At 36.4% G+C, this 21,298-nt stretch overlaps 3 protein-coding genes across 4 annotated transcripts; 2 read left to right on the forward strand and 1 right to left on the reverse strand.

The window, feature by feature from the left end:
• Positions 1-4,006: 4,006 nt before the first annotated feature.
• LOC111986615 (UDP-N-acetylglucosamine transporter UGNT1) lies at positions 4,007-7,164 on the reverse strand. 2 transcript variants are annotated; one of them, XM_024018289.2, is made up of 8 exons: positions 6,926-7,164; positions 6,688-6,821; positions 5,679-5,809; positions 5,518-5,562; positions 5,337-5,434; positions 4,997-5,104; positions 4,600-4,656; positions 4,007-4,474 (listed from the first exon to the last, which is right to left on the reverse strand). In XM_024018289.2, exons 1-8 carry the CDS (start codon positions 7,139-7,141, stop codon positions 4,400-4,402), a joined length of 864 nt encoding a protein of 287 aa, XP_023874057.2. In that variant the 5' UTR covers positions 7,142-7,164; the 3' UTR covers positions 4,007-4,399. The 2 variants fall into 2 exon arrangements, with proteins under 2 accessions (XP_023874057.2, XP_065617302.1); XM_065761230.1 differs by having other exon boundaries at positions 6,688-6,817; positions 6,926-7,051.
• Positions 7,165-7,594: 430 nt separating this feature from the next.
• LOC111986603 (uncharacterized) lies at positions 7,595-13,524 on the forward strand. Its single transcript, XM_065761231.1, has 5 exons — positions 7,595-8,079; positions 8,477-8,576; positions 9,751-9,850; positions 11,795-11,883; positions 13,134-13,524. The coding sequence occupies exons 1-5, from the start codon at positions 7,848-7,850 to the stop codon at positions 13,450-13,452; spliced, it is 840 nt and encodes a 279-aa protein (XP_065617303.1). The 5' UTR covers positions 7,595-7,847; the 3' UTR covers positions 13,453-13,524.
• Positions 13,525-14,372: 848 nt separating this feature from the next.
• On the forward strand, positions 14,373-15,365 carry LOC111986637 (ATP synthase subunit b', chloroplastic). Its single transcript, XM_024018318.2, has one exon. The coding sequence runs from the start codon at positions 14,585-14,587 to the stop codon at positions 15,248-15,250; it is 666 nt and encodes a 221-aa protein (XP_023874086.1). The 5' UTR covers positions 14,373-14,584; the 3' UTR covers positions 15,251-15,365.
• Positions 15,366-21,298: the final 5,933 nt, after the last annotated feature.

Consider the following 21,298-nt stretch of genomic DNA (forward strand, 5'->3'; position numbering starts at 1 on the left):
CATCAAAGGAGCATAGATTGGCTGCATTCATCCTCTCAAATAAAGATTTGAGTAGAATAAGCTTAAGTTCGTGTGCTGATGCTTGATTCTTGTTCATTTACTGTTTAGATTTGTATACTGCGTACACATCCTGAGTATGTGGACTATTTTTTGATTTCAATAAAAGTGTTACTCTTATAAAAATAAAAATTATAGTGCACTCATATATGTTGGTTTCCCACTCATGTAAGAAGAGTCTTGAGTCCCTTTCAATTATATTTGATAAGAGAGAGAGAGAGCTTTTAGTTTGGAGTAAGAAGAGCCTGGAGTCCCTGTTCAGTTATACTTGGTGAAGGAAATTTGGATGTATGGAAAAGCCATTAGGTTTAATCCTCTAGTAATAGATTTTGCTTATTTTAACAATATGATATCATGAATATCCAACATTGAAAATTTTCTGAGACCCATCTAATGTTACACTTGACTTTTAATTTTCTTCCCATATGCTCTGCAGTGCTCTTGATATTGTTCAACAAAGCTGCTCTTTCATCCTATAGCTTCCCATCTGCAAATGTCATCACACTCTTTCAGGTATATTCGTTTTCTTGCAATCATTAGTCTTTATTTATTGCATGGGTATGACTAATGAAAAGGAACATTGTTTCTGAAGTTTCCTAAGTCTTACAAGCCTTTTTTTCTTTTGGAATAAATTTTTAATTTTATTTCTTTATGGACTTCATACTTAATAAACTCTGTCATGTACTCTGAGTGTTTAGGCTGCTAGTTTGTTTAGACATCCCACTAGTTTGCTTATCTTGACTCATTGAGCCACTATTCGAAATCTTGCCATAAAGAATGATGCAGTCCTCAAAGATTTTCATGGTTCGTCATCTTCTCTGCCAACTTTGATTCCCTCCGTTCCCTCCAAAGCTTTATGAATGCTCACCCGACTAATGAATGTGCTGATTTGCACTGCTAATGCTGCAAGTCTGGGCTATAATAAAAACTTTGAAGCTCTTGAGTATTGATACGTTTTTACTGCATTTTTTCTGTTTCTGGTTGTTATCAGTATGCTTTTTTTCCTCTCCCCCCACCCCCCCCCCCCGTGAGTGATGGGTCTATATAAAAGTAACAGGCATCCATAAACTCAAACTTAGGATAGTTGTAGGAAAGGTTGATTTTGTTGTTTTAGATCAATTTTAATATTTAGTATTCTGTTATCATTGGACAAGAATTTTGATAATAAAATAAATTGAAAAAAAAAAAGAATTAAATGAACAAATCTAATCATTATACATGCTATACTACATATTTCCTTTTTGATTTTTGTCTCAACATTTTTTTTTTTTGCAAATATCATTTAATGGGCTTGATATTTTCATGTATGTATGTATAAACAAACTGACTTGGGTTTAGTTTTCTTGTGCATTGAACTTGTTGGTATTTAGACACTTGTTAAATAATTGTCACGTGTACACAACTCAACACATACCCAACTCTTGCCCTATATTTAAAATATTCATGATTTTCCATTTGTATTGTACGTTCCAACAAAACAATTGGGTTGAATCAAATCAATTTATCTTGATTCTCCATGCGCCATTCCTTCATCGATGGTTAATCGTTAATGGAAGGAATTTGCATGAAGCTTTAAGCCAGAAGATTATTAAGCAAAAAAACATGCCAGAACAATTTTTTTTTTTCCTTCAATAATAGGACACCAGGTTGATAACCCTTGCCAAATTTGGCATTGTTATTATCAAATTCTTGTCGTCATAGTTGTTGATTTCAATTAGTTGAGTAAAAAAACTGAATTAGTTCAACCACAATGTTGAGTGTGAGCCATATGGACTGGTGTTCTTCTTTTAGTACCAAACTGCATTTTGGCAGCTAGACAAAGACTCGAACATAGATAAGAAAACATTAACTCCAACCTGTAACAAAATAGAAAGCTGATCTCTGAGTTTGCAATAAGAGAATTGATATTCTCATTGTTCTTAGACCAAGTATTGTATTCCACGCATGCTGTTATAGGAAGTTATAAGGTTANTTTACTTGATATGTAGTTATTGTGAGTTTATTCCAAATTTAGAAACCAAAAAAAGCACATTTTCCACACTCATCGATTTTCTCGGTAACCAAACAACCTCATAGAAGAAAAAGAGAGAATTACTGAAGGAAGAGCCGTCCAATTTGAGGACAGAGAGGTTGAGAGGCTGAGAGGGAAGCTTCGTATACAGAGATTTAGACTTGGGAGAAAGTCCATCGGCTATGAACGAGAAGGACAACTTCAGAGACCGCCGATTCCTCTCCACCGAAACCCTAGGCTTCGAGCTGAAACCGCCGCCGTCTTCTTCTTCGTCGTCTTCGTCCTCGTCCTCGATCCACAACCTGTTATCAACCATCGCTTCCACTCGCACCAAGCCTCTCTCAACAATCCATAGTCTTATAGAGAGAGAGAGAGATTGAGAGATTCTTAGGAGAGAAGAACACGCATTGAAGTTGGTAAGAGAAGAAGTTAGGGTTAGGATTTTCGCTTTATTGATTTGAGACTCACTGTAACGGAGCTTGTGTCGGAGAGATTCCTTGTTTTGTTTTCAACTCTTTTTTAGAGAGAGAAAGAAAGAATTTACTTTTGGGGGGGGGTTTTGGCGGGGAAAACAGTTAGAATATGAGAAGTTTGAAGGGGTAACCGTTTCGCGCGCAAATTCTCCAATTCTGTTTTGGGTACAGGAGATAATTTAGGAAATGTGGCGCACATATTGCCACATTTGGCAGTTCGCACCTTTTTTATTTTTATTTATCCAAACAATGGATTTCTGATATGGTTACGAAAATAAGGTTATTTGAGGAATTTTCACCAAATAATCTTAAATTTTTTTTTTTCAAAGTTTGTCAGTGTCATAGCTTAGTCAACTTAATTTCCAGTCAACTAGGTTATATGATCTTTCTTTACTATTTTTACATAGAATAAATCCATGAAAAAAAAAAAAAAAAGCTTTGACCACAAATTAAAGCTACAATTTTCCATCTGATAGACGATGAGTGATGGGTCTATATAAAAGTAACAGGCATCCATAAACTCAAACTTAGGATAGTTGTAGGAAAGGTTGATTTTGTTGTTTTAGATCAATTTTAATATTTAGTATTCTGTTATCATTGGACAAGAATTTTGATAATAAAATAAATTGAAAAAAAAAAAGAATTAAATGAACAAATCTAATCATTATACATGCTATACTACATATTTCCTTTTTGATTTTTGTCTCAACATTTTTTTTTTTTGCAAATATCATTTAATGGGCTTGATATTTTCATGTATGTATGTATAAACAAACTGACTTGGGTTTAGTTTTCTTGTGCATTGAACTTGTTGGTATTTAGACACTTGTTAAATAATTGTCACGTGTACACAACTCAACACATACCCAACTCTTGCCCTATATTTAAAATATTCATGATTTTCCATTTGTATTGTACGTTCCAACAAAACAATTGGGTTGAATCAAATCAATTTATCTTGATTCTCCATGCGCCATTCCTTCATCGATGGTTAATCGTTAATGGAAGGAATTTGCATGAAGCTTTAAGCCAGAAGATTATTAAGCAAAAAAACATGCCAGAACAATTTTTTTTTTTCCTTCAATAATAGGACACCAGGTTGATAACCCTTGCCAAATTTGGCATTGTTATTATCAAATTCTTGTCGTCATAGTTGTTGATTTCAATTAGTTGAGTAAAAAAACTGAATTAGTTCAACCACAATGTTGAGTGTGAGCCATATGGACTGGTGTTCTTCTTTTAGTACCAAACTGCATTTTGGCAGCTAGACAAAGACTCGAACATAGATAAGAAAACATTAACTCCAACCTGTAACAAAATAGAAAGCTGATCTCTGAGTTTGGCAATAAGAGAATTGATATTCTCATTGTTCTTAGACCAAGTATTGTATTCCACGCATGCTGTTATAGGAAGTTATAAGAAGTTAAGAACATTAATGCTTTAACTACAATGAATCCAGCTTGGATGGTACACAATATTAAATTTGATTATACTGGAAGTATCATCTAATTTAGTACAATTTGTAGTCAGACTCATATATTAACCACCAAAATCTTCAAAACTTTCTGCCAATTTGATGTTACAGGGATCAAAATAACAGACCCAGGAAGCGGGATTAATTGAGAATCATCATATACAATGTGTAAACTCAGACACATCAAATTAGCAAAAGGGGTTGCCACTATACGCTAAATTGCCTTTCTTTTCCAACACCCACCCATCAGCAAAATCTGACTTGATACCAGTATATCTCACTTTCCAAGAACCCCTTGATCATTAAACCAGAATTGGAGGAACACAATAAAGCAACAACTCATTTTCTCCAATGAAGAAAAATAGCCATGAAACAGTTAAGAATTTACTTCCCAATGAGCTTATAGTAGGCATACAAACCAGAGCCAATAAAACCGAGAAGTTGCCCAATAACATTGAACTGCAAACAGAACGCATCATAACATCAGATTCTATCAGAAAAGCAATTATGGGAAACAATGAAATATTTATCATAATGTGCATATGAATGAGAGCATTTTAATTAAGAGAATAATTGGCACTCACAATATCAAATGGAAGCCCACCAAAAAGAATCCAGCCAAACCCAATGGTAAAAAGATCCTATGAGAACCCAAAAACCAGCAAATTTCAGAAAAGCAAACAATACAAGCTGTACATAAATAGAAATAATGTCCACAAGTATGTCAAGTAATATATATTAACAGCATAACAATAAAAGCTGTAAAAAACTGAAATTGCCGTGTATGAGTAAGATAATCAGATACATCACAATCTTTTGACACATTTGCTATGTTGGACCCTCCCAAGACAGTCTTGGGCAGTACAAACAGTTTAAAAATTACTAATGCACCAGTGAAGGTAACAGTACCATAAAGCACTTAATACATTAAGCTGCAAAACAGTTTAATTGCAAGATGCAGAGGGAAGCTGGTAAACAAACCTTCAGATTACCACAAATTGTCTGGGTCAGTGCTGAATTGAGAGTCGTGTTCAAAAATATACTGTAGTTCAAGAAGAACGCCAGTACACATGAACAAAACAACACGGCCTGCCCAAAGAAAAAGAAAACATAATGCATCAAAATTGTCAAAATCTACCAAAAAGGAAACGGCACAAATAAGTATCATAGTGATTAACATTGGCATAAACATTGAATATACAATAACCACAGTAAAATCTTAAAACGCTTATGACATTAAACATTGAGACTTAAGATAGTTTTCCTAGCATGAAGTTTATATATATAACATTGAAGACCTTCTGCTGATGAGAAAAATTACCAAAAACCCAGGAGAAAACATATATGGGAAATTAATTGTCATCTCTAAGTCACCCCGAATAAATGTCCAAAACAGCAGAATTGGTCCACACAAGATTCCTGTTATTGAAAAGCAAAATAATTTTGTGTCACTGATAGAATTGAAACAAATGGCAAATTCAGGTTAGGAACTATTAGCTTACCATTGCACCACATAAGGCCAAAGCTATTCAGGCCACTGGATTTCCCTGCAAAAAATGAAAATAATAGTGAATACTCAAGAAAGATGCTACACTTGTGAAGAGAAATGCCATTTGAAGATTTCCAAGAGAGAGAGAGAGAGAGAGAAAGGTTATAGTACTACCAATACGGGCTATGGTTGCCAGATATATTGCTGTAGTGATGTTGGACAAGAAAACAACAGCATAGCCATAGGCATCAAATGATAAGTCCCGAGCTCCCGCAATAAAAGCACCAAGAACGATCAATGCAACACTGATAACACCCTTAAATTTTTTCAGTTAATTGAGGGAATTAGGAACTTGGGAATTCTAGTAAATGTCTACTAACACAAGGTGACCAAATATTTTATATAACACCATGCTGCCATGGTCACAAAATTGACACCTGTCTAGCCAGAGGCCTGAAAAGTTGGAATACAAATAATAGCAAATAGAAAAGGGAAAGTGGAAGAGAGGTGGGGGGGGGGGGTCATACAGAATTTGTCTGCACTCTGCACAAGACTGATCCAATTCTGGCATCATGAACTGTGCAGGTACTACTCATGATATGTGAATGCAGCTAACATCTTTCCCACTCTCTGATAAATGTAGTCCCAATAATATTTGCTTGCCCAAATACTTTCTTTTTTATCTAACATTTCACAATTTTATTGGTTTTATATATATATATATATATTTTTAAACCATATAAAAAATATATATGGTTTATATATATATTTTTATTTATTTTATGCCCCACTAACTTTGAACAATCATTTAACAAGAGGATGTTAATAAATCAAATGTGGAACCGGTCATCACATCTCCTGATCATATGTCTTTCTTTAGTCATCTTCAAATTTAGCATTTTACCTGATCAATTAAATATTTTAATAGCATATAATTCCAACAGAATATTTACAGATTATGCTGGGCTACCCTTGATAATCAAGTAAAGTGGCTTATGCAGTTAAATAATTGTGATGTAGCCTTCACAAAGACATTAACGCGTGATTTGTACTCAAAACAGCAGCTACAACTCATCTTTTAATTACCAACAATAATTGAAAACAGCTGTACAAAACAGCAGCTACAACTCATCTTTTAATTACCAACAATAATTGAAAACAGCTGTACAAAACAGCTATTTACCTTCCAACAATAGAAGATGTGTACTTCTGCCCAGCTAGAATATACTCCACAACCATTGTAAATACCACAGTAGTCCGCCTGAGGGTGGTGTACATGGGAACATTTACTCCACGGACAGACTCCATAGTGGCTAGCTTTCAAGTAGAAATTGAGGAATAATAGACATTAATAACAATTGACAAATGCTGTACTTCTAATGTACCCAAGAGGAATGTCTTCAACATTGCAAAATACTTACCATGTAAAGCAAATAGGCTCCTGCAAGAGGAAGGGTGTGCCTCAATGTCTTCAAAGGTACAAGTGTTGTGACATTATCAGATACAGTCAAAGATTCACCTACCGTAAAAGAAATCATCTTCAAGTGTCTCATTACATAGAGAAAACAACATGAACATATCATCTGCAGTGAAAACAACATGAACATATCATGAATAAACAATTCTTCCATTGGCATTCAACTGAAAGGCCAAACCAGTAAATATGAAAGCACAGAAGCATAAAGCAGATAACATTTTTTTTTGTGGCGTCTATCAGATGGAAAATTGTAGCTTTAATTTGTGGTCAAAGCTTTTTTTTTTTTTTTTCATGGATTTATTCTATGTAAAAATAGTAAAGAAAGATCATATAACCTAGTTGACTGGAAATTAAGTTGACTAAGCTATGACACTGACAAACTTTGAAAAAAAAAAATTTAAGATTATTTGGTGAAAATTCCTCAAATAACCTTATTTTCGTAACCATATCAGAAATCCATTGTTTGGATAAATAAAAATAAAAAAGGTGCGAACTGCCAAATGTGGCAATATGTGCGCCACATTTCCTAAATTATCTCCTGTACCCAAAACAGAATTGGAGAATTTGCGCGCGAAACGGTTACCCCTTCAAACTTCTCATATTCTAACTGTTTTCCCCGCCAAAACCCCCCCCCAAAAGTAAATTCTTTCTTTCTCTCTCTAAAAAAGAGTTGAAAACAAAACAAGGAATCTCTCCGACACAAGCTCCGTTACAGTGAGTCTCAAATCAATAAAGCGAAAATCCTAACCCTAACTTCTTCTCTTACCAACTTCAATGCGTGTTCTTCTCTCCTAAGAATCTCTCAATCTCTCTCTCTCTCTATAAGACTATGGATTGTTGAGAGAGGCTTGGTGCGAGTGGAAGCGATGGTTGATAACAGGTTGTGGATCGAGGACGAGGACGAAGACGACGAAGAAGAAGACGGCGGCGGTTTCAGCTCGAAGCCTAGGGTTTCGGTGGAGAGGAATCGGCGGTCTCTGAAGTTGTCCTTCTCGTTCATAGCCGATGGACTTTCTCCCAAGTCTAAATCTCTGTATACGAAGCTTCCCTCTCAGCCTCTCAACCTCTCTGTCCTCAAATTGGACGGCTCTTCCTTCAGTAATTCTCTCTTTTTCTTCTATGAGGTTGTTTGGTTACCGAGAAAATCGATGAGTGTGGAAAATGTGCTTTTTTTGGTTTCTAAATTTGGAATAAACTCACAATAACTACATATCAAGTAAATGGATTGTGTCTATGAGGTTGTTTGGTTACCGAAAAAATCGATGAGTGTGGAAAATGTGCTTTTTTTGGTTTCTAAATTTGGAATAAACTCACAATAACTACATATCAAGTTAATGGATTGTGAAATTTTCTGATTCAGGATTTAAACTTATTTTTCCAATTCTTTTCCTACAATGCGGTTAGGGTTTATATATGCTGGACTTGAAGTTGAAATCCAAAACACATTTCAAGTTTCTCTCATGGATTTTGAAGTAAATGAGGTTTTTGGTTACAGATATTGAAGTTACAAAGACAGCCACTATTGCTGAACTCAAGGAGGCAGTGGAGGCGGTGTTTGATCACATGCCTCAGAAGGGGCCAGGAAAAATTTCATGGTATTTTCCTTTTTACACACTTTCATTTTGTAAAAGTAGAGTAATCAGATTTTCAATTTAGCCTAGAGTTTGGGTATAAGATTCAAAATTTATTTATTCCATAAAAAGTTAGATGGTTTCTTTTTTCTTTTCTTTTTTAAATGCCACATTGTTTCTTAACAAATCTGAGGATTGTATAAGGATATGATAGTTTATTGCTCGAAAGGATTTTTAGTTTGGCTCACTTTACCAGTGTATTAGAAGTTTTGAAGGGAGAGGAGAGGAGAGGGTAGGGGTGGAAGAGGAGGGAAATGATTACTCTTTCCCCTACCTGGTTATTCTAAAAATTAAGTAGGAGGAAGTGGAATAGATTTGAGATATCCCTTTGCTTTGTATGGATACATTAAAATTTAATTAGGGAAAGGAGAGAGGGGAATGGTCATATAAATTGATAATTATGGCCCTCTTTTGCTTTTATATATATATATATATATATATATATATTTTTTTTTTAAAGATATGATAGAAATTTAATTAGGGAAAGGAGAGAGGGGAATGGTCATATAAATTGATAATTATGGCCCTCTTTTGCTTTTATATATATATATATATATATATATATATTTTTTTTTTAAAGATATGATAGTATAGGATTTGAACCTATGGTGTCCGTTTTATAATGATTGCTCTTTATCATCAAGCCAAGACACCAATTGATTTTTGATGTAAGTGGGATTCAAATCCATGTCTTTTATTTGATGACAAAAAATTTTACAAGTTAAGCTAACTGTAACCCATTTTTTCTAATTTTAATGATTTGGATATAAATTGAAAATTGAAAATTTTAATACAAGTGAACCCCTTCCCCTCCAAATTCCTCAGTTTGGGGGAAATAAAAATGAGGGGTTTGGAATGGTAAGATACCCTCCAAATCCCCTCAAATCCTTCACAAAAACATCCAAACAAGGTTCATTAAACTGTCCCCATCCCCTTCCCTCTCCTCCCCCTCCAACTAAACATGCTCTAGGCTTTTGCTTCACCCAGTAGTCAAATCTTACATATGTCAAGATTTTAATTTTCAGTTTTTTTTTTTTTTTTCATTTCCCACAGTTTCTCAGTCATCAAACTCAGCACTTGGGGATAATTATTCTGCATTGTTAACATTGAATTACTTGTTTGATTCTGTTTCATGAAGGCCACATCTTTGGGGGCATTTCTGCTTATGCTATGATGGTCAGAAGCTAGTCACTGAAGCTGACCCTATCAGAAATTATGGCATCAAGGACGGTGATCAGGTTTGTGGCAGCCTTCCTTTAGTTGTTAGAAAATATTTTGTGGCAAAGTTTTCCATTTGGATCTTTATGTAGTATCCCTAAAATTGTATTAGACCACCATATGGGAATCCATTAACCAGTTGAAATTTACTTTGTTCTTGGGTTTGCCGTGAATTGGTTAATTTGGTAAAACTGGGAAGTGCAAAATGGATTTTCTGAGATCTTCCTCTACCCCTTAGTATGGTCGAGAAGAAAAATGAATGGAAACAAATTTGAAAGTCTGCTCTTTTCTTTTCCTTTTTAAAAAAAAAAAATAATAATAATTAATTATTAATGGTGCTTTTATTTCAAAGGATGCAGTTAAATAAATTTGACTTTGCCTGGTAGGATTTCTTTTTTTTCTTAGGCTTTATGCTGGGAGAAAAAAAATAAAAAAACTTTCAATGAATTTATTTTTTTAACATCTGTACTGTGACAATAGAGCACGGGTAAGGTTAAATGGTGTGCAAATGAATTGAATGAAAAGAGAGGGCTGTCCCTTAATGAAATTAACAAATTCAGTATGACAGAATTCTATTCACATAATATACTTTTTTAGTAAGAGAAATCAATTCGTTGATACACTTCAGCTCTTATTTATGTCTATGTTATAAAGATATGATTAATCATCATTTGATTGTTCTAAGATGCAAGTTACTAATGCTAAATATGATGCCAAATAATCTGTTCCAAAAGATTGCTTGAAAATGAATTTCGGACACAGATTAATGGCTAGCATATGTGCGTATGTGTGTCTTCACCTCATGGCAGTACTCTTTAGATATAAAAAGGAACTCAGTGCAATACACTAACACACCCTTTGAGTTATAATTGGATGCAGTGTTTGCCAGATTTATGGAAAAAGTGCTTATCACAATCTGCTACAGAGAACTATCGGTCATAACTTTTTGATGGTGTTGTTATGGTTAATACCTTCTTATTGTGGTATAATGAGATGGTTTGGAATAAAGATCGTATTAATATGCTTACTTTAAGATGTTTCATTACCTTATTGGGAATCCAGGTGCAATTTTACATTGGCATAGAGCTCCAAGATAGATAATAGCCCGATTTTGTAGCTGAGGATATTCTGTTGTCTTCATATTATGAAAACTTAAGCATAGACAGGAAAAAAAAAAACAAGCGGAATGCTTGTGAAACTTTGAAAACCAATTTATAAATTCTATCAATGCAAACACACACATACACAAGCACTTGAATGAGCGATTAAGTATATTCAAACACACACAAAGAGAGGATGCAGGACCCAATCTGAACTAGTTTAGAATAGCCCTATAATGATTATTTTTGTTTCAATTGTTCATAGTATAGGTACAGTCTGCTGACCACCAATGCAATTGAACTCTCAATTAGGGCAATAACACTATTTGTTTAGAGATGGAGAATTTCATTCCTAGTGTAGATGGTTATGATCAATCTGATGTTCCTAGTGCTAGGGCCCATCTGTTGCTTCTCTTGTCCATCAAGAAACTAAGTCAGTTAATAAGCAACTTTGAGTGAATTTCATTGCTAGTGTAGATGGCTATGATCGGCCTGATATTCTTAGTGATATGGCGTGTCTATTGCCTCTCTTGTTTATCAAGAATCAATGTCAATTAACAAGTGACTTAATACAGTGTCTACATGTCCTGCTCTTCTTTAGATATAACTCAACTAATAGTCACCCTCACAGATCTTTTCATTGTGTTCCTCTTACTTCAGCTTATTTTGCATTGTTTGACATTTGCATTAGATTGAATTTTTTTTCTTTTGTTGTTTTTTCTTATTTTTGGCTGTATATCTCGTAATCATTGGTAACTTTTTTTTTTTTTGTTGTCCATGAAATTAAGTAGTAGTGTTTTATTTGAAATTAATTGCTTTCAACTTCTTTCTTAATGTTTATTGTCCTTGTTTTGATAAGTACAGCTTCATTTTATTCGGCACATCTCAATCAGCTACAACTTGAGAAAGAAACGACCAAAGAAATGGGATTTTGGTTCAAAGCAAAGAAAAATGTAAAGCTCTCTCTATGTCCTTTTATCTTCTAATAACTGTCTCTTAAAATCAACATCAAAAACAAAACTTTCGCAATAAAAAAATCTAAAACAAAACTCGCACAAGCTGCACTTGTCTAGACAGATCAGGACTGACATTGTTACCAAGCAATTCTGCACTAGAATGGCCATCTTGCTTGTGTTTAAAATTACCCAGGTATCAAGTGTAGCAACAGACTGCAGTATAGTTCAACAATATGATTACATAATTACTAAAAAAATTAGCTAAACAGGATTTTATGTATTTCCTTGAATTTAAGAAGCTTGGGCATAATGAGATTGATATTACTGATGTGCAAGTATGGTGAGATATCTAATAGTCGATCATATTTAATACTTTTGTTAAAAAAAAAATTAAATTAAATTGATTAGTGCAAGGATCAAGGTTTATATTTGCCACAGGTAATCAGGTATGTTACCCACTAGGTGGTTTCATTTGTGATCGCCGGCAAGAGAGTGTTTCACAATCCACTGTAATTAAGCAATGGCTTCATGTTATTGTTATGCAAAAAGATGTTTCCTTCTGGTTGTAAGATATTCTATGTTCTGAGTGGACAAGTTCCACATTTTCCTGCCCTACCGTTTTTAAACATAGTGCATTTCTGCAAGATTAAAGTTCACCCTTGCTTCACTAAGAGTTTGGAATATCCTTGCTTTATTGAAAGCAACAGTTTGTCCCCCTGTTCAGGGAGTGACTATAGAACCTGTAAAATATGGGTTGGTGGCTCTATGCTGATTGGAAATATAGTGGAAGTTCCTTGCAGTGCAGGCTTTTGTATCTATAAAATCACAGGAGGCACTGCTCTAAAAAGCCCTGGTCTTTCTTCTTTTTTGTCATTTTTATTTTTAGGGCTCTTGGCTTAGAAAGCCCCTTACCCTATTTACTGGTCAACTAATCACATGGTTGGCAGAACTGGAAGGCAGAGGTCTTTATGCAGCAATCATTAGGGGATCAAAAGTGATTTGCAATCTCTAAGCTAATATGTTCTATACAATATCGGTTGAAAAAAAAAAAAGGATGTTAGTGTTTGTTAAGTAAAATCATCGTTAGAAGGTAGGACTTTGGAGGCATGTGTATAAGCTAATGTGGATAACATTAAAGATGTATTTTGCTCTGTAATTGAGTTCGTATGCTTAAATTGTGCATGTCCACTAAATCTAGTGCTACCTTTACTTTTGTTGATAATGTACATTTAATTGGAAATCTGCAGGTCATTATCGCAATCAAATAGCTGTGAGGAAGGAGAACAAAAAGACAAGGAAGATGGCGATTGTAGTGATATAGAGAAGGGGAAGCTCCAGCATTACGACAAAGATCGTTGTTTGATTAAACCCCGCAAGGCCAGGATTGCTCACCTATTGGGAGGGTGGTTCTTATGCACCAGACAAGCAACTGTTAAGAGGAAGAAACTTGTAGGCTTGGCTTGTCCTTCAGGAATGGGCACTGGTTTAGTGGGTGGTTTTAGAAAGATCATATGGTTTTGCAGGAAGAAACGCAATTCTCGGAGGGATAAATGGAGAGAGGATTGATGCCATTGCTTCTATAGGTTAGAGAGGATTCTTATTTTCAAATCCATAATGTTCTTCTTTTCTTAACAAGCTGAGATTTATTAAGAGGAAGAAACTTGTAGGCTTGGCTTGTCCTTCAGGAATGGGCACTGGTTTAGTGGGTGGTTTTAGAAAGATCATATGGTTTTGCAGGAAGAAACGCAATTCTCGGAGGGATAAATGGAGAGAGGATTGATGCCATTGCTTCTATAGGTTAGAGAGGATTCTTATTTTCAAATCCATAATGTTCTTCTTTTCTTAACAAGCTGAGATTTGCGTTCTTCTAAAAATTTTGAAACGCAGATGTGTACATTGGCAATAAAGATCATTCAATGCTTGATTGCACCAATGAAAAGTTCAAACAACTAGAATACATTTTATTCCTGTGGCCTAAAGATGTCATACATGAACAACATTATAACAGCCCGTATATCTCACTCCTAGGGAGGGCTCGTGGCTTTTGTTCTGGCCACAGCAAGTGTAAATTTGTTATGTAGGTCGAGTTTAAGACATCCCTTACTTACCAGGTACACCAGACGGGTTGAAATTGGTTTATATATTGGTTCAACTAACCAACACCTTATAATCACCTTTAAATGATTTCTCTTTGTCATTACGTTGAGTGTGTGTGATAGGACCATGATTGCACAACGAAATTAATAGTGGAAAAAAAAAACCATATAAAAATCCTCCAACCGATTTCATGACAACTGATTAAACCTTTAGCTTGTATTTTTTAAATAAATTACCTAATTCATTAAATTGGTTACTTGACTAAAAATATACTTAATATTTTATACAAGAATTTTCCTCCCTGCTTAATAGTTTCTGATTTTATACGGCCCATTGGAGACATGAAGAATTTGAGATATCACGCACTCCACCGCACGTGTGAAACTCTTCCACCCAACTGATTCCTCTCCTCGACCACAAAATTCATCAATTTGTGTGGCAAAGAATGAGATAGCCCTCCACTCCCCTCTCACCCCACACATCCTTCTCAGAACCAGCCATATCACGCTGTACACAAAAACACACACACACACACACACACTCCCTCTCTCCCAGAAGAACAAACAAGCTCATATCAGTGACAGTAAAGCAGTAAGCAGGCATGGCCAACATGATCATGGCCTCTACCAGAACCGTAGCCCCAGCGGCTCCCTCACTCTCCACCACTCCCAAACCCAAACTCTCCATGTCCCAAATCACACTCCCCAAACTCCCAACCCCAAAAATCACAAAACACCAACTCCTCAAACTCTCAACCTCCACACTCAAATCCCTGTCCCTAGTAGCCGCCACCTCACTCACCCTGGCCCCACCTTCCCTATCTGTAGAGATGGAAAAGGCAGCACTCTTCGACTTCAACCTCACCCTCCCAATCATCGTGGTAGAATTCTTGTTCCTCATGGTCGCTTTAGACAAGATCTACTACACCCCAGTTGGCAAATTCATGGACGAAAGAGATGCTGCCATAAGGGCCAAGCTCAACGACGTGAAGGACACTTCTGGAGAGGTGAAGCAGTTGGAAGAGCAAGCCGCAGCGGTGATGAAGGCTGCCAGGGCCGAGATAGCGGCGGCGCTAAGCAAGATGAAGAAGGAAACACAGGAAGAGGTGGAGCAGAAGCTGGCTGAGGGAAGGAAGAAATTGGAGGCAGAATTGCAAGAAGCCTTGGCCAGTTTGGAGCTGCAGAAGGAAGAAACTCTTAAGGCACTTGATTCTCAGATTGCTGCTCTCAGCCAGGAAATTGTCAAGAAGGTCCTTCCTACTGTCTAATTAAATTCTTGGGTTTGTATTGTATTCACGTCATCTTTAATGAATCAATGTTCTTAGTTTTGTAAACAGTAAACTCTCTGTGTACTTAATTCATCCCCTTTTTCTTTTTCTTTTTCTTTGATTGTGCCTATGAAATTTGCAATTTTTGCTTATAGATTTCAATTCATATCAGCAGCTTCTGTCGGCAAATGGGAAAAAATTAGTTTTAGTTTGAGGAGTTGCAAACTTGCAATCACTTTAAATTTGTAGCCCTTATCTATTGAGAATTTGAATTGATGTTTGATGTCCTTTATGAAAGAAACATTGTCAAAAGAAAGCGTTTGTTTGAGCTGTTTGAGCAAAACAGTTAATATGAAACAAATTAATACTTAAGAGTTTCTTGTCTTCTCTACGCTTGGGTTCATGACTTCATATTTTTCATTAGTTAGGAGAGAGACAGAATGGAAATCACTGTGTATAGCCTCTTATTGAAACTCAGTGATCAATGAAAAATGAGCTTCCCAATTTTTCTTCTTGTTTGCTTTCATTTACGAATTTTACAATCGGTATTTCCTCACCTGTAAACTGTATAATATGACATTTAGAACATATGCAAAGCTTTGTTTGATATAACATATACAATTGGGTTGGATTTTTTTTCAAAAATACATCATTTTTCAAACATATTTGTTAGTTAGCATCGTTTCCAAATTATTTAGGAAGCTAGCATCTCAAGTTTGTTAGACTCGATTTTGGAATGCTAAATCGATTACACTAAGCTCGATTTCAACATCATGCTGCAGCTAATGTGGAAATTTGTCCACATAGGCATGAAAATCGAGCCTTACATACTTGATTTTGGTACCTAGCAATTCTTACCACCTAATACTTAATGGCAAAGCACCAAAGTAGCAATAACGAAGCAACCTAAGGGGCGAAAGCTTCAGGCGATGGCGGCGAAGGCTTCAGGCGAGGGAAATCGGATTGGACTTAATGTGGGTGTCATTTCTCACCGTTGCTCCAGGAGGAGAAGAACCCATTGGAATCTAGAGAAGATCTAGCTAGAGGAGAAGCAACCCAAGCGGCGATTCTAACTAAACCCAGGCAGCGAAAGCTTCAGGCGATGGTGGCAAAAGCTTCAAGTGATGGCAGTGAAGGCTTCAAGCAAGGGAAATCGGATCATACTTAATGTGAATGTGGTTTCTCGCCGTCGCTCTGGTGATGTCGCTATCGCTCTAGTGGAGGAGAAAAATACGTTGGAGCTCTAGAGAAGATCTTGCTAGAGGAGAAGATCCAATCCGATCAAGTATTTGTTTTGGGTTTTGTATTTGGTTTTGTTCATAGGTGTGGTGTGGTGTGGTGGGCCTTTTTGCGTCTTTAGGCTAGGCTGCCTTTTGCTGCACTGTGGCCCAAGTGTTCTAGGTAGGAGATTCAGGACCGGTCCGATTGCAACTCACCTTAATCTGGCTTATGCACAAACTATGCCCATTTTTTGCTAAAACTTTGGTCACATGCCCATGGCAAGCGAAACTGCTACAAAAGAGTTATAGTAGACAGATACAATAGGATAATAATAAAGGCAACACACTTACTGTTAGACAAAATGAAACTATTGCAAAAGAGTTACGGTAGATAAATGTAATAAAACAATAATAAAAGAGATGTGCTTATTGCCAAAAAAAACAAATAAGAGATCCTAAATTAAAGTAAGGAAAAGAACGATATAGCAACAAGGAACACGTTATAAGTGAAATTGCAAAGACAAGAAAATGAATAATAACATTAAGTGATGAAATCAAAGAAGGAAAATGTTAGTCTGCCGTGTTCAGTTGTGTTACGGGACTAATACCAAGGAGGGAACCACTTCCTCAATGTGGGTAACCTCACAGGAGGATCTTGCTATAGAAATTATCCACTTTGAGGGAACGGGCCCGAATGACTTATGCCCAAGCGAATCTTTTATCCTCAACAGATGGTAGACTTTTAGAGGGAGAGAAGGGATTTGCCTATTGGTGCATGCCTGCCATTCTACACTCTCTATTTCTCTTCCTAGTCCTCTTTTTCTTTTCTTTTTTCTCCATTTTGTTACTTTAATTCTTTCCCATTCTTTTCTTTCTTTCTTAGTGCTTACTCGTGTAGTGTTATGGTGATGGTGGTGCTGTAATTCTCTCCTAGTGGTTGCTACTATTGGAATGATGATACTGTGCATAGTGAGGGCCCTTTATATACTGCCTACAATGACTGTTTTTTACCATTTTACCCTTTAACTATTTTTGTCTAGATTTGGGCATCCTTCCCGACCACCAACTACTTTGTCAGCTGTCCAGCCACCACCACTTACCTGTGCTGGCTGTGCCATTACCCATTATCAGATAGAAAAATTGTTTTGTTTGCTTGTTCACTGTGGCATTCTCTCTTGCTATCCCTCATGGCATGTACCTAGTAGTTCCCACTCATCCTTCCCTTTTTTGGGTGGTATGTCATCCCAGCAGGACATTTCTCCCAAAAGAGTTTGAGTGGGAACCCCAGAATAGACTTTCTATTCTCCCCACCACTAGACCATATCCTCTCTTACCTCTGACCCATGACCCACCACTCCTCTATTGGTTGGGTGCAAGTTGGTGGTGCTTGGGCCTTGTGCGTGCTCCATTTTCGTGTATGTCCAAAGCTTGTCTGCTGCTTATGTGTTTGCCGTGGACTGGAGGTTCATCTACACGTTCTGCCGCTCATTCTTGACCTCTTATGACGTGAATTGTTTCTTGATCCTTCTTTCTTTATGACTTGCTTCCTCCAAGGGTTGGGCCTTTCTTAATTGTAGACTTTTCTCCCTTTTAGCCCACTGTTTGCTCCTTCTGTTGACATGATAATATTTCTGCCATGTCATTTTGTTATTCCTGCTGCGATGTTATTTGATCCATGCTTATTAGGCCTCTTTCATATATTCTTTTCTCAATTGGTTACAATGACCCAGTATGGTCATTGGGTTCATACTCTTGCTACTTTGAGCTTACTTAACCCACTACATTGCTTGTGGGCTCTTTTGGCCCATTTCTTTCACCTTGGGCATCCTCGGCCCATTTGCTTTCCTTAAGCATCTTCGGCCTATTTTCTAATTTTGCATTCTCATGGGCTTTTACTAACTCTTTTGGACTTCCCTGGCCTAATTACCATATCATTCCTCCTTCGGGTTCATGGGCTTTCCACCAAGCCTTTATTTTCTTAATTCATTACTCCGAGCCTGTTGTGGCCCATTCTTACTCTTCTACATCACATAATGCCCATAGATTTACTACTTCTTTCTCTGGGCTTCTTTGGGCCCATTTGCTTTCCTCAAGGCCCATTTGTTTACTTTATGAGCCTACGACTCATTATTCCTGCCACACAGGCTTAAATGGGTTTTTTCTCAATCCTACTAACTCTTTCCTGCCTATATTGCTAGGCTTCTTCCTACTGTTGGGCTTTTCCCAAAATGAGCCTCAACATTTAGCCCCCTGAGCATATGGAGTGCTCCTGCGGTTCATATGCGAATAAAAGACTTTCTTCTCCCTTTTGTCTTTCCTTCTTCTTTTCCTTCGCGGGCTTTTTTCGAACAGTGGGCTGTTCCTTTTTTTTTTTTTTTCTTCTTGCCGTGAACAGACGTCTATCAGATGGAAAATTGTAGCTTTAATTTGTGGTCAAAGCTTTTTTTTTTTTTTTTCATGGATTTATTCTATGTAAAAATAGTAAAGAAAGATCATATAACCTAGTTGACTGGAAATTAAGTTGACTAAGCTATGACACTGACAAACTTTGAAAAAAAAAAATTTAAGATTATTTGGTGAAAATTCCTCAAATAACCTTATTTTCGTAACCATATCAGAAATCCATTGTTTGGATAAATAAAAATAAAAAAGGTGCGAACTGCCAAATGTGGCAATATGTGCGCCACATTTCCTAAATTATCTCCTGTGCCCAAAACAGAATTGGAGAATTTGCGCGCGAAACGGTTACCCCTTCAAACTTCTCATATTCTAACTGTTTTCCCCGCCAAAACCCCCCACAAAAGTAAATTCTTTCTTTCTCTCTCTAAAAAAGAGTTGAAAACAAAACAAAGAATCTCTCCGACACAAGCCCCGTTACAGTGAGTCTCAAATCAATAAAGCGAAACTCCTAACCCTAACTTCTTCTCTTACCAACTTCAATGCGTGTTCTTCTCTCCTAAGAATCTCTCAATCTCTCTCTCTCTCTCTATAAGACTATGGATTGTTGAGAGAGGCTTGGTGCGAGTGGAAGCGATGGTTGATAACAGGTTGTGGATCGAGGACGAGGACGAAGACGACGAAGAAGAAGACGGCGGCGGTTTCAGCTCGAAGCCTAGGGTTTCGGTGGAGAGGAATCCGCGGTCTCTGAAGTTGTCCTTCTCGTTCATAGCCGATGGACTTTCTCCCAAGTCTAAATCTCTGTATACGAAGCTTCCCTCTCAGCCTCTCAACCTCTCTGTCCTCAAATTGGACGGCTCTTCCTTCAGTAATTCTCTCTTTTTCTTCTATGAGGTTGTTTGGTTACCGAGAAAATCGATGAGTGTGGAAAATGTGCTTTTTTTTTTCTTTTTCTTTTTTTTGTTTCTAAATTTGGAATAAACTCACAACAACTACATATCAAGTTAATGTATTGTGAAGTTTTTTGATTCAGGATTTGAACTTATTTTTCCAATTCTTTTCCTACAATGCGGTTAGGGTTTATATATGCTGGACTTGAAGTTGAAATCCAAAACACATTTCAAGTTTTCTCTCATGGATTTTGAAGTAAATGAGGTTTTTGGTTACAGATATTGAAGTTACAAAGACAGCCACTATTGCTGAACTCAAGGAGGCAGTGGAGGCGGTGTTTGATCACATGCCTCAGAAGGGGCCAGGAAAAATTTCATGGTATTTTCCTTTTTACACACTTTCATTTTGTAAAAGTAGAGTAATCAGATTTTCAATTTAGCCTAGAGTTTGGGTATAAGATTCAAAATTTATTTATTCCATAAAAAGTTAGATGGTTTCTTTTTTTTTTTTTAAATGCCACATTGGTTCTTAACAAATCTAAGGATTGTATAAGGATATGATAGTTTATTGCTCAAAAGGATTTTTAGTTTGGCTCACTTTACCAGTGTATTAGAAGTTTTGAAGGGAGAGGAGAGGAGAGGGTAAGGGTGGAAGAGGAGGGAAATGATTACTCTTTCCCCTATCTGGTTATTCTAAAAATTAAGTAGCAGGAAGTGGAATAGATTTGAGATATCCCTTTGCTTTGTATGGATACATTAAAATTTAATTAGGGAAGGGAGAGAGGGGAATGGTCATATAAATTGATAATTATGGTCCTCTTTTGCTTTTATATATATATATATATATATATATATATTTAAAAAACTAAAGGAAGGCTGCCCACAAACTGATCCCGTCCTTGATGCCATAATTTCTGATAGGGTCAGCTTCAGTGACTAGCTTCTGACCATCATAGCATAAGCAGAAATGCCCCAAAGATGTGGCCTTCATGAAACAGAATCAAACAAGTAATTCAATGTTAACAATGCAGAATAATTATCCCCAAGTGCTGAGTTTGATGACTGAGAAACTGTGGGAAATGAAAAAAAAAAAAAAAACTGAAAATTAAAATCTTGACATATGTAAGATTTGACTACTGGGTGAAGCAAAAGCCTAAAGCATGTTTAGTTGGAGGGAGAGGAGAGGGAGGGGATGGGACAGTTTTAATGAACCTTGTTTGGATGTTTTTGTGAAGGATTTGAGGGGATTTGGAGGGTATCTTACCAATCCAAACCCTCATTTTTATTTCCCCAAACTGAGGAATTTGGAGGGGAAGGGGTTCACTTGTATTAAAATTTTCAATTTTCAATTTATATCCAAATCATTAAAATTAGAAAAAATAAGTTACAGTTAGCTTAACTTGTAAAAATTTTTTGTCATCGAATAAAAGACATGGATTTGAATCCCACTTACATACAAAAATCAATTGGTGTCTTGGCTTGATGATAAAGAGCAATCATTATAAACGGACAACTAGGTTCAAATCCTATACTATCATATC

Source organism: Quercus suber, unplaced genomic scaffold, assembly GCF_002906115.3.
Source record: "Quercus suber isolate HL8 unplaced genomic scaffold, Cork oak 2.0 scaffold_402, whole genome shotgun sequence".
Lineage (NCBI taxonomy): Eukaryota > Viridiplantae > Streptophyta > Magnoliopsida > Fagales > Fagaceae > Quercus > Quercus suber.

Coding starts and splice junctions, on each gene's coding strand:
- LOC111986603 (XM_065761231.1), top strand. CDS start 7,848: ATGGTTGATAACAGGTTGTGGATCGAGGACGAGGACGAAGACGACGAA. Junction 8,080..8,476: donor ATTGGACGGCTCTTCCTTCA/GTAATTCTCTCT, acceptor TTTTGGTTACAG/ATATTGAAGTTACAAAGACA. Junction 11,884..13,133: donor GGTTCAAAGCAAAGAAAAAT/GTAAAGCTCTCT, acceptor GGAAATCTGCAG/GTCATTATCGCAATCAAATA.
- LOC111986637 (XM_024018318.2), top strand. CDS start 14,585: ATGGCCAACATGATCATGGCCTCTACCAGAACCGTAGCCCCAGCGGCT.
- LOC111986615 (XM_024018289.2), bottom strand. CDS start 7,141: ATGCCAATGGAAGAATTGTTTATTCATGATATGTTCATGTTGTTTTCA. Junction 5,810..6,687: donor ACATCTTCTATTGTTGGAAG/GTAAATAGCTGT, acceptor GGGTGTTATCAG/TGTTGCATTGATCGTTCTTG. Junction 4,657..4,996: donor CAATTTGTGGTAATCTGAAG/GTTTGTTTACCA, acceptor GGGTTCTCATAG/GATCTTTTTACCATTGGGTT.